Raw genomic sequence first — 13,097 nt, forward strand, 5'->3', positions numbered from 1 at the left:
TGAGATTATTATTTTATATTTGAATGTAAAGGATGCGAAGAGTTTATGAAAACAAACTTGTGTTAAAATTCTAAAAGAAAACCATAAAATATACATATTACATATTACAATTAATAATGTATCTGTACTTATATTTATTGATATCTCTTGATTATATCTATGCATTATAAGGATGATTATTCCATGATATTTCAATTTGATTTGTGTAGATCAATTTAAGTATACTTTTTAATTTCCTGATAAAATAATATACTGAAATAGACCACTAATGATATAAGTAATTGAAAAAAGTAAAACCCACATTATATAAAATCATGAATAAAACAGTATTTTATGATACATATAATTGAAAATTGTATACACATCTTAAAATAAATAATAACAATAACAAAGCTGGAATCATATGCACGTGACGAAGTAAAATCAGAGTGTAAATTCCACAAAAATTCTAATAATGTTCCATCACAAATTCCACAAGAAATCTAATATCGTTATTTCACAGAGAATAAAATGATTAATAAGCACATAGGTATAATGTGCAATATTTTGTGCTGATTGCGTTATTTAATTTCTAAACGCAAAAGATCAATGATATTGGTGTATTTCTCGATGAAAAGTAGCGCTGATAAGGCGCATCGAGATATATCGAACACATTTAATCTAAATGAAGCAATTTTACTCTCTGATCATTTCACAATACGTTGCACGCACTAACGTACATGGGGGTGAGCATGCTTTATATCACTTCGCTAAGTTTTCTTCTAAGTTTTCTGGGCTGTGATTAGGGCTATCCACCCTCTAGAATAACTTGCATCTCGATAACGTTGACTTGCTGTCACCGGTTCGCTATATAATAACTTAACCGCAAGAGAACGAAGCTCGATATCAAGAACCAACTGGCAGGAATAGATGCCAATATGCAGTATCTTTCATCTGAAACATCAAGAAAATGTATATAAAACTGTGTGTGTAAAACTATGTAAAAACTCATTTTAAAAAATCACGAAGCATGATGGATAAAATTGATAACAAAGGCTAATTGCATTATAAAAATTTAAGAAAACTGTAGATTTCTGTCATTTCGTATCGAACGTTATAGCCAGATGACTTTATGATTTTTTATATTTTTCAAAAATAAAAAAAACTATTGTTTCATTAGACGTTGGAAACATCATACTATTATCATAAATATCATTAATATATGAATGTTAAAATATTTTATCATATTAATTTTTGTAAAGCCTTATGTAGTCATTTGAAAACCATTTTAAAATTAATACCGTAATTTGAAACATACAGATTTATCTTAAATATTGTTTGTAATATTTTGTTAAAAATAAAAAAGCGTAAATTTTCATAAGATTTAAATAATCATTACTTTTAAAATTAATCAGCAAAAAATAATTCAATTTAGCAGATTTAGCTTATATATCTTTACATGTTTATCTATTATGTATATACTTATATGTATACAGTATTTAGTTTAATTATCATCAAATTTATACATTAAATTTTATAAACTTTTAAAGATTTGAATGTCATTATTGTTAAATTCTTGTTAATCTACTAATATTTATCATTATGCCTAAACTTGATATTACATTGATATCATAAAAAATTGTTGAACAACTAAAATACTTAGTCCGATAGAATCAATTAAATATTGGATTGATTTAGCAATTATTTAGTTACACAAAAAAGGTATAATTCATTCATATTCAAATTTTCAAACAATTCAAATTTTTAAATTCAGAATTAATTAAACCAACTCAATTTAATTAACCGCGTTGGACTAAATTTTAGTTTTTCAATAATTTTTTTTTAATGTATCTTTATAACTAAAAATTCACTTAATTAATATAATTTCTACTTGTTACAAGAAATACGCACACATATTTTACATTCTTATTTGAAACATAATCACGTCATTTTCTAAACAGTTTTGTATGTACATCTACACATGCAAATTTAATTAATATTTTTATGACTTTTAAAAAAACTTCAATTTAAAAAAAATAAAAACTCGACTTTTTAATACAAGATCATAAGCTGACGTTAATTACCATCAAATTAATGCAATAGTATAATTTAAACCTACTATATAAATTTTCTTAGAACTTAACTAAACGTATGTTTAAAATACATTAAATACTTAAACATAAATATGAACATAACACATTTGCTTACAACCAAAGCAATACACATTACATATAAACATTTCTATTATTACATTGTACAACATTAATCAGTCTTAAATTGAACATTCTTATATATATAGGGGGAAATTAAAGTTAATTTTTATTTACAAAAATAGAGCAAAATATATAGATAAACATAAATAACAGATGCTAAACACAAAAGTACAATAAAAATATATTTAAAACATATTTAAACAAAAAACAAAACAACGAAAAAAGCATTCACAGAACAATGCATTACGACAAACATGAAATCTTAATAACAAATAAAAGTTACTTATTACTTCAAATATTACAATATTAATTTTTAAAATCATATTTACTTCTAATTTAGTGATATTTACATTTAATAATTATCTATTATTTTATTTACATATACGCGAACAAATATACAAAACAATACATTAAAAAACAGGAGCACAGAGAGCTGTTCTCGTGTCATATATTCTACTTAACACGATGAATTTACAATGAGGAATATTTAAACAAAGCCTTAATCACACCAGGCACCTCGGACTTTGCTTGTTTGATGGTTTTACATTTACCTGTCATTTGATCGGACATTTTTCCTGTTGCCCAACCCAGACTCCTTTCCACCGCCATTTTCCATTTCTTATACCTAGCATCCCTCTCTACAAAAATAAAAAGAGAATACAATAAAAGTTACATCATAATTACACATAGTTTATATTTACACAAAAAATAAATCAGGAATAATTTTTAAACTACTCGATTCAAAAACTTACCTTCCGGCGTGGTAGTTGGAAGAAAAGTATCGGTTGGCACTGTTTCTATTTCTTCGCCTTCCAGGTCCCAAACATCTATCCCTTCAGCGTGTCCAGCAGCCATCGCTACACCTAAAGCCGTGATATCAGGCATAGTTGATCTAACTGTTGATCAAGACAGAAACACAGTTAATTAACACGAAGCACAATAGATATCAAAATAAAATATTGCATACTACATTAGCCGTATACGAATTTCATCTTCGTAAATTTAGCCGCAATTTACCAATCCTAATGTACTTACATACTGGTGTACCACACAAGTCAGCCTGCAACTGCATAAGAAGATTATTAGTCGACATTTTTCCATCTGTGTTTAACTTCGTTAATGGAAATCCGCAATCTTTGTACATCGCCTCGAGAATGTCCCTAGTTTGAAAGCACACCGCTTCGAGAGACGCCCTAATTATGTGTTGCTTTGTGGTGAACGCAGTAAGACCACAAATTATCCTGGAAGAAAATAAATCTTGCATCTTTTTGAAATACATCTATTAACTCTCATTTGATATTAAAGACTTTTAATTAAATAAAATATCTTAAATGTAACTATGCATCACTATGTTTAAAAGTTATATTTCTTACAAATATCTCAAACTAATTTTTATACTGCTTATATTTACATAGAACACAGAATGAAAAACTGAAGAAATAATCAGAAAGATTTTTACAAACTATCATCTACCAACCCTCTTGCATCTTTTCTCCAATAAGGTGCATATAATCCTGTAAAGGCGGGTACGAAATAGACATCTCCCGTACTAAATACACTTTGAGCCAAATGTTCACTTTCATGAACGTCTTTTATGAGCTTCATGTTATCTCGCAACCATTTAATAGCTGCACCTGCAACTGCAATTGAACCTTCTAACGCATAGACAGGTGGATTCTTCGGACCTAACTGATATGCCACTGTTGTAACCAATCCATGAGAAGAATATACTCTCTGAAAGAAACACATAGGTATAACGAGATAATCGATAAAAAAATGATGAAAAATTTAATGAGTGAGAATAAGAAGAATAAAATCAAATTAAATTTTTTTAAAACTTTTACACGTTTATTAATGCTGAGAAATCACGTACTGTATAGCCAGTGTTACACAACAGAAAGCAACCACTCCTATACGTATTTTTCGCTTGGCCCTTCTTCAAGCAATTCTGTCCGACCAAAGCAGATTGTTGGTTACCTAAAATCTAATAAAGAAAGAAGATGTAATAAAAAAGTATATCTACTTTTCTATATCTACTGTTTTCATCTTACGTACGCCGGATATGGGAATACCAGATAGCGGACCAATCAAAATTTTGCCATATATCTCGGAACTGCTTCTGATCTCCGGTAGCATTTGCATAGGAATGTCGAAATATCTGCATAATGTAGGATCCCAGGAAAGCGTTTCAATATTCATTAACATCGTTCTCGATGCATTCGTAACATCAGTAATATATAATCCACCATCTTTACCCCCCGTTAAATTCTGCAATGATTTCTCCGTTAATTATATATATATATATATGTAAATTCACATATCTACTTTTCTATCACTATGAAATGTATAATTTTTATTTCTTTAGCCAGATATAAAATCAATAACCAAGAATTTATGTGCTAATTTTTCGAATATTGTTTATAATACTTCCAATTTAATAACAAACCTTGTAATATACAGCAGTACGCTGTTCAATTACTATCTAATATTGTGATAATTTCCTTCATGGGCTCAAGATATAGCAAGCATAAATATCGCCGAGTGTTAATTAATATTCGATTAGCTAAGGTGCTAATTAGATAACAGTCTAGTCGGATCATACTCGCTAATTTCTAGTAATACTTTGCTGTGCTATAATATCTTTTCGTCACGTACCCAAATAACCCACGTATCCATAGTCCCCACTTTGCATCGCCTGTCGCGAATTGCTTTCCTTACAGCCCGCACATGATCCTTCAACCAACGAATCTTCAAAGCGGAGAAATACGGACTCACAGGCAAACCGCATAAGGGTTTCAGATGATTCTTACTTTGATCCGGAAACTTTGCTATGACTTGATCTACAGTTGCGTCAGTTCTAATATCGGACCACACTGAAATCAAATTCAGAAATTAATCGTTCGAATATTAACCAAACAATTTTATTTCTCACTTTCTGCTTTCAACTTTATTTTGGAACTATATATATTTTTTTCAAAGATTTTTCGTGAAACAAATTAATAATAGGGTATTTACTCAAATTTTAAATATTAAAACAATTTTTAAATATTACATTTGAGAAAATACTGAAAAGAAGTATAAAATGACATATAACGATCTATCTATAATATACGGAATTAACTCATCAAACGTACAAAATTCTAAACGTGATCAAATATACAATGTCAATTTAGAATAACGTATTCTATTTTCATTGATTTTTTCAATTAAAAACTCGTAAGTCACTCGAGATTGCACGTGATTGTACACAAATATACATGGATGTGTAACATATTTATTGTTAATCCATTATCGACATTTTGTATAGTGAAAAATTAGAAAAAAGATAAAAATATAATTTTGTTAAACAAAAAAAGTAAAATTTAAATTTAAAAATAAAACTAAAAAATTTTCTGAGTACTAACAATATTCCACGAAGATCCATGGTAATAATATCCTCGATGATTTTCAAGGATAAAAAAGAAATTTCTTAGAAATCTAAGTTTTCCCGGTCTTTTCCGGTAGTAACACACTTTGATTAAGCAAGGTACATGAAATCCTACACGTTCAATAAATTAGACTTTTCAAGCTTTTCTCTGAACAAAAATAAGTTCTTCCACAAATAGATTAGACTGCGGAAGCGAGACTCTACTCACCTATGGCATTATAAAGCGGATCACCGGTAATCGCATCCCACACTACCGTAGTTTCTCTCTGGTTGGTAATACCCACTGTAACGATTTCGTCAATTTTCATACCCAGCACGTCCAATTTACGAATTACGTCCTTAATGCAGGCCTTTACCGCAAAAAGGATCTCTTTAGGATCCTGTTCCACCCATCCCTCTTGCGGACTGATTTGCTCTATGTCGATTTGATGAGACGCAACCTCTGCGACGTGTTTTGCATTAAATACCTGCAAACATAATTCGCACTTTAGGCAACAACTGTTTAAACAACAATAATTCGAATACTCGTTAAAGAAGAGAAGCAATCTCTCAATTATATTTCACAAAATTTACATCACAAAATATTGTAGAAATTTTTTTAAATAAAATTCTAAATTAAAACTTTTTCCAACAATTACATGCATGCTGTTTTTAAGATTCGTGATTACCATTTGTTTTTATTTCCATAATTATTTAGATAGATTATTAGCGGATTGAATGCTTCAAAGACTCTGGAGCCTTGCGTATATAATCTCGCGAAAATCTGTTTAAAGAACGCCGCCACAACATTATTTACTATTCGTGATCGCGCAATCTACATTTATTATCTCCCATAAATCGTTGATTCGTTGTACAAGAAGATTTAAACTGCAATTAATTACTTACATGCATCGTTAACACGTCTTTTCATTTCCGAGCGATTACTTATCGCGCTAAGAGTCACGGAATCTTCATGACAAGTTTGGGTAAACGTTTAGAAGCAGGAAAAATTATAACGTGATAACGAGTAACTACTTTACGAAATAATAAATCTCACCACAAAACGAACAGTCCGTGTGCCAACATCAACCACGCCAACAAGAGGGCCTGTTTTTTTCACAGTGTTTGGAATTGTATCTGAAAAAATTCGTTACATTAAAAAAAAATACATATACATAATATATACATAATATATTAAAAAAAAAATATATATATATATATATATAATAAAAATCACTTGAAAGAATAAGAAACTACTTTTACACGTGCGTAATACAAGTTGCAATATTAACAATAAAGAGTTTTTTATGAAACGTAATAAACGCCGATTATCATTTCTTGATTTAGAAGGACAGATGATTACAAAACGTATCGTATTAATAAAGAATAAAAAGAACCAATGTTACTTACATAGCCGTTATGTAAGTAAAAAACATATCCGTAAACAATATTTATTAATGTAAACAGTCAAGGACAAATGAGCAAAACTCACGGTGTTGTTATAAACAAATTTTAATAGTGTTTTAAATGTTTCGACCTTAAATACAATCATTCTCAGAGATAAAATGTGATATTATTTATTTAACGGAAACGCATATAAAATTATATAATAGTACGCCGTAATTGTATGTAATTAAAAAAAAATAAATAAATAAATTTTAGAATGCTTTCCATAGAATACAGAAAATTAATATTGTAGTTATATATATTCTACATCAATCTGTTTTCGAATGTAAGATCTTGATTTTTCTGCTTCAGGGTTATTCCATGTCATACTCTTATCTTAACGGAAATTCGGACATTCTGACTGATATTGGACGGAAATAGATTAAGAAGCAGTCTGTATGTTTTACACTTGTACCGTATCAGAAAATGAATATTTATTTGGCCAAATGTAGCATATTTTTTTATCCTTTAACTTTTTATTTGTGCAATAAAGTAAAAAAATAAAAGTATTTGTCTCGGTTTTAGCATTAATTCAAAACGAAAAGAATACACGTAGAATAGAATTTTTTTTCTTAGAAGAATTGTTATGCAAATTTACGTTTACATTTTTCCTCGTCTGGTAATGTAATAATTAAATCCTGATATTTATAGATAGATCGATTGGGAAACCAAATTCTTAGCCGTTGCAACATACGTGCTGTTAAAACGTGTAGTGTTATTATGTAGTAGAAAAGATTAAAACTAGTTTCACTTTCAACAAACTAGTTTCTCTAACGAGAGAAAAATTAATATAGGATTAGTTCTAACTTTCGTAACAGTAACGCTTCAACACTCTTCGATTTATTTTGATATTTTCTTATAAATAACGAATTTTGTCATAGTATTAACTATTTTGATATACAATAATTTCTATTTCTATTAAAGAGAACAAATAAATGTCTGAAGAAAAATAATACAGAATAAATGGTTTTGCTGCATCCACGTAATAGCTTTAATGTAACTTGAAAATTATTCGAATTTTAACGTAATTATTTTATATAATCATACTGGTCAAAAAAGTCCCATGTAAATTATAGACTTCTGAGACACCTTGTATATTTCTTTTTATAAATTCATAATAGCATCAGACGATCAATCGCAACATTTCTTCGTATTTTTATCAATCAGATTTGTATAGATGTGTTATTATCAACTCGAGTTTTTGATTCATACGTGCGTATGCGTGTAAGTCAATAAAAGATAATTTGTACACAAGGATTAATTATACGAGTTTCGATGATATCTGCGACATCGTATGATTATTGTTTGAGAGTTCCAAAATTATATTATTTTAATTGTAAATATAGCAGATCTTTCAAACTTTCTGATACAATTTCTGTTTTAGGTAACCAGTTTTCTAATAGACAGTCCGGAGTTAAAAATCACCAAGTAGAATGTTAAAGCCATAAAACAGATTGTGCAACGAAACATACGGTTTGTAATCTCGGTTTCGAAATCCGACAAAACAATCTCATCAACGATAACCCGAGTGTCGCAGGGAGGCTCGTCGCCAGAGATACAGCCAGGAGGAAAAAAAAAGTTCTTTTTTATTTCGGGATATCGTAAACAAACGTTTGATACTTAATCTCATGTACACGCCTTCGATTACACATAATCATATTTAACGTTACGTCTGGATTTCCGCCAGCTGAAAGATATATCTCTTCGGGGGAACTAGACGGATCTTGTGATATCGCACGCGATCATCTATCATTCATTTCTTCAGTTACGTTTTATGTAATACGCGCTAATATTTCCTTTTTAAATGAAATTTTACATACATCAAGTGCTCTGCGTGATCTTCCACGTCATCAATACTTATTGGACAATTTGTATTATTGTTTGCCAAATGCAAAGTCGTTACTCCGAATTATTGACAAAAGGATCGAAATATTGATTAAATTGAAAGTAATGAATACGATGTAATAATTCTAAACATCGTAATTTCCAGATGCAAAGTCGTTGCTCTGAATTACCGACAAAAGAATCAAAATATTCATTCATCAAACTGAAAGTAATGAATAATGATGTAATAATTCAAAACACTCAAAACATGCACACCGTAACCGGTAATTTACCGTCATTCTAAAGGTAATGGCACAGCCATTTCATATATATTGTACGACAGCACGTGTATTGTCATATTGTATTTTTAGTAGGACGAATATATTATGCTTTATGACGAGCATATATATTATACACGTGGAAAACATTGGCACTTGTCATGTATTGGCAATGGGACAAATTTCAGAAAATCTGAAAAGAATACACTCACTCTATCTTTATCAAATTGTATGAATATACTTTTGTATCATTCTTGAAAGCTGGTACAATCGGAGAGCATAGACTTCTTTCTCTCTCTTTCGTGCAAAAGAGTAAATTTAAAATTAAAATAAGCAAATGAAAAATTATGATGTGACGCGTTCACTGATATTTTCTTTGATAATAAAAATATATACGAGATTATGAATGTCTTCACATATAAAATTTGTGCGCATATTGCATATCGAGCTTTGCATTTTCGAAGCATATTTTACATTTCATATTTAAATATGCGTACGTCGTGATCACTTTTTATTGTTACAAGTCAAGAAATGATATAGTATTTTTTAAATTAGAGATTAATATATTTTTATAAGTTAAAAAATAATATAATTATTATGCAGAGATTACATAATTATTATAGTTTCAAAAGCTTGAGAAAAAATTGGAGCATTTTAATTTTCTTGGTTTCTTTCCCAATAAAAGTATATTTTTAGAAAAATTAACTTACAATCGAGAAAATCCACGGAAAAATTGAAAAAAAAAACGGTTATTTCCCAGCTTTTAAAACGATAATAAAACGATTATTATAAGAAAAATAACAATTTACTCTCTCAATTCTTTGGAGTGGAATCCCACTCTAAAAGTGTGAAAATCCTGCCAGTCTTGAGAGTGACAATATTTTCACACTTTTAGAGTGGGATTCCACTCTTTTAGATGAAATTCCACTCTAAAGAATTTAGAGAGTAGATACAAAATACAAGCTGTTCAAATACGTTCAATACGCGTGCAATTCACGCATTTAAACATGCAAAAACATGTAAAAAGCTATTAAAAAATCCTTTGTTTTTTAAACTAACGTCTTTATGAAGATATATCAAAGTTCAAAGATCCTTCGATTATGTTTATGCACGACAACATATTGACAATGACTGCGTTCAGCAGACTCAACATGTTGAGATATTCTTCTAGATCATCCAATCAAACTTTTAGATTTAGAAGAATATACCAATAACAGCAAGCGCTCACTAAACTATTGAGTCTGCTGAACGCAGCCATTGTCACCGTAATCAATGACAGCAGATTCGTCGCATTGTGATCACGGCCCACGTAGTTAATGAATAAGATATACGTACAAAGTGAATGACAAACTGTGTTTATTTCATTACGTTCGATATCGAAATCGTATAATCGTCATCCTCGGCGCGCGTGGGTGAGAATGTGCGGAAACGTTTCATTCACGCGAAATCGCGCCACAAGTGAAACTCGATGCAGAAAAAGCTAACAAACTCGCATTGTGAACTCCAAGTGTACGTTGGCTACGTCATTATTCTTATCTACATTCGATTCTTATCGAAGCTACGCGACGCAACGAAAGTCCAGTCTGTCTAAAGTCCAGAGTATCGCGATGCGACACGTCTTTCACAAATCGGATGCGCTTCAAGGATGTCGCGATTCATCCGCCGACGATCGCCGATCGCCAACTTGGCATTCGAAGAACGATTTCGAAGTTATCGAGTCAAGATATCGAATTCTCCTTTTTTGTCGATCGTGCACGCCGATAATCTTTCCTCGAGCGACAAGAGCTCCGATGCGATTTCGTGTTGTCAGCGGTGACGTTAAATACATAAACCGTGTCCGTCAGCATAAATCCGGTTTGCCGTTATCTGCGCATCGCGATAGCAGGATAGCAGGATAGCACATCATCAGGCACTCACCTACATTCTTGTACGAGTAATACTTGAAGATGCTCGTCCTGCGACCGGTCTCCGATTGCTCCATCTCCAGCGACGCGGTCGAGTCCTCGAGAGAGTCGAATCCTTCAGGAGTGCCCCGCTCGCTCGCGGTCGCCGTGTCCTCCGTATCTCCGTTAGCGTCCTCTTCCGCATTTCCATTCGCGTCTTCCCGTTCCATGTGAATCACCGGTGAAACCTCTTCTCTCTTTTCGGGTATCAACGGACGATAACTCCTCGAATATTCTCACCGACTCTCACGTCGTTCCTGTTGCCGTTGCGGTGACTTTATGATCGAATGACGTCGTCTTCTGGAACGCCTTTTCCTAGAATCGTGAAAAAACAAACTCTCGTGTTACGGAACGTCGTCGGCCGGCCGTGCTCGTTCGCCAGAATGCGAGGGAACCGCCGGCGGTGACCTGCCCAGGGTACCTCCGCCGTCTCGTGGGCCCCCCTCCCCTTGCGAACATCCGATGAGTCTCGTGTCGTGGTCACGGTCAGGTCCCGAATTAGTCGCATACGCGGTCCAATATCGAGAGTGTTTCCTCATTCCCACGCGGTCAGTCAATGGTCACGTTTGCTTAGAATACGCCCATCTGACCACGTGGAAAATATAGAAAGAAAACCTGCCAGAAGAGCGATTTTCACAATTTTCAGTCACAAGGGAAATAGAGGCGACGCGGCGCGTGGTGCCTTAAAGATTCTTGAAATTCCGGCTACGTGGCTTCGCTTGCGTGCGTGTATTGAACTACGTGTTTAAATCGATCGTTATTTATACAGAAATTAACACGGGAGAGCAAAATTTTATTCTGGTAAAACGATACGCGCGATTTGAATCGCAAGCAAACGCTTATATTTTTATTAAAAGAAAAAATATACGATTACGAAACTATCAACGCTGTCATCACTGAACGTATCATTAAAAGAATCGTTAAACTTTTTGCAAACTAGATGCATGTTTAAATCGTTCGTTTATGCAGAAATTAATACGGAAGAGTAAAATTTTATTCTCGTAAAACGATACGCGCGATTTGAATCAGCGAAATGCTTATATTCTTATAAAAAAAAAAAATTACGATTACGAAACTCTCTCTCAACGCTGTTTAGACGTAACGTCAAAAGAATCGTAAAATTTTTTGCAAAATAGATAGTCGATTTTCACTTCCTCAGTTCATTTCTTTAGTGACACAAACAAGCAATACCGACCCGATTTTTTTTTTGTGGTTTTAAACCTGTACGCACGTGGTTTTCGAACTGAACGTGAGTACTGGAGACATATGATGCTGAACAGAGACATCGTATAAAGCGAAGAGAGAGGCCGCATATATGCGTTCGTAGTTTTTCCTGGGAAGCATCAGACTACCCGATAGTGCCATGTTCGGAACTTCCTTATATACGAATTGCATCGTACTCGAGTGCTAGCGAGAAACATGTGCATCCTCTAAACTCGACTTCAGCTCCCGAAATCCTTACAACCGAACCTGGCAATACATTCTAGACTGTAATTGTTGATCAATTCAGTCATTTAAATGCAAATTAGGGTCGTTTTTATATTATTTTTATAATTATTTAGTTGAATAATCGCTGTGGAGTTTAAGGTGATGACCGCCTAGCGGCCGAGACCATAAACTAAAATGCATCGCGCAATGTGCATGCAACGGTGGCGTTGCATGCCCTTCGTGGCGCGGACGTTTAAAACTGCGTTCTGTAGATTTTCAAGGCCTTCCGTCGCCCCGTGCAGCAACCCGGATTATAGCGTCAAATGACGTTAATAAGTACGTAAAAAAAGAAAAAAAAACTAAGATGCAAATTAAGCTGCGGATAAAACGTTATCATTTATCGCATTTGCCTTTATCTTTTATATGCGCAACGCGTACATAATCAAAATCCGTGAGACGCAAGATACAGGCTTGAAATGCGCCGTTTAATTATACGCAGATTTTTGAAATTTCAAATGATACGAGGGTGCAAAGTGCAAGGTGCAAAGGTGCACTTGCTCTCCGATGAACCGGCGAACTT

The 13,097-nt window shown here is 32.6% G+C and overlaps 2 protein-coding genes across 2 annotated transcripts in view; both read right to left on the reverse strand.

The window, feature by feature from the left end:
* Positions 1 to 11,491, reverse strand: LOC105201648 (glycerol kinase). The gene is made up of 11 exons (XM_011169784.3): positions 11,064 to 11,491; positions 6,656 to 6,735; positions 5,828 to 6,086; positions 4,848 to 5,065; positions 4,248 to 4,460; positions 4,066 to 4,176; positions 3,670 to 3,926; positions 3,228 to 3,433; positions 2,945 to 3,088; positions 2,744 to 2,830; positions 1 to 933 (listed from the first exon to the last, which is right to left on the reverse strand). Exons 1-11 carry the CDS (start codon positions 11,257 to 11,259, stop codon positions 836 to 838), a joined length of 1,869 nt encoding a protein of 622 aa, XP_011168086.1. The 5' UTR covers positions 11,260 to 11,491; the 3' UTR covers positions 1 to 835.
* The window catches only part of LOC105200890 (mRNA (2'-O-methyladenosine-N(6)-)-methyltransferase), a 21,067-nt gene continuing 19,247 nt past the window's right edge, over positions 11,278 to 13,097 (reverse strand). Inside the window, exon 8 of the mRNA XM_039451542.1 lies at positions 11,278 to 11,404. Coding sequence (XP_039307476.1) covers positions 11,336 to 11,404 — 69 coding nt within the window. The 3' untranslated portion in view covers positions 11,278 to 11,335. The remainder of the gene's footprint in view (positions 11,405 to 13,097) is intronic.

This window comes from Solenopsis invicta, chromosome 7 (assembly GCF_016802725.1).
Source record: "Solenopsis invicta isolate M01_SB chromosome 7, UNIL_Sinv_3.0, whole genome shotgun sequence".
Taxonomy (NCBI): domain Eukaryota; kingdom Metazoa; phylum Arthropoda; class Insecta; order Hymenoptera; family Formicidae; genus Solenopsis; species Solenopsis invicta.

Bases quoted from the DNA above. Each gene is read 5' to 3' on its own strand.
- LOC105201648 (XM_011169784.3), bottom strand. From the start codon at position 11,259: ATGGAACGGGAAGACGCGAATGGAAATGCGGAAGAGGACGCTAACGGA. The intron at 5,066-5,827 runs GTGAGTAGAGTC...ATTTGATTTCAG, and splicing joins TCCGCTTTATAATGCCATAG to TGTGGTCCGATATTAGAACT. The intron at 4,461-4,847 runs GTACGTGACGAA...AAATCATTGCAG, and splicing joins TGGATACGTGGGTTATTTGG to AATTTAACGGGGGGTAAAGA.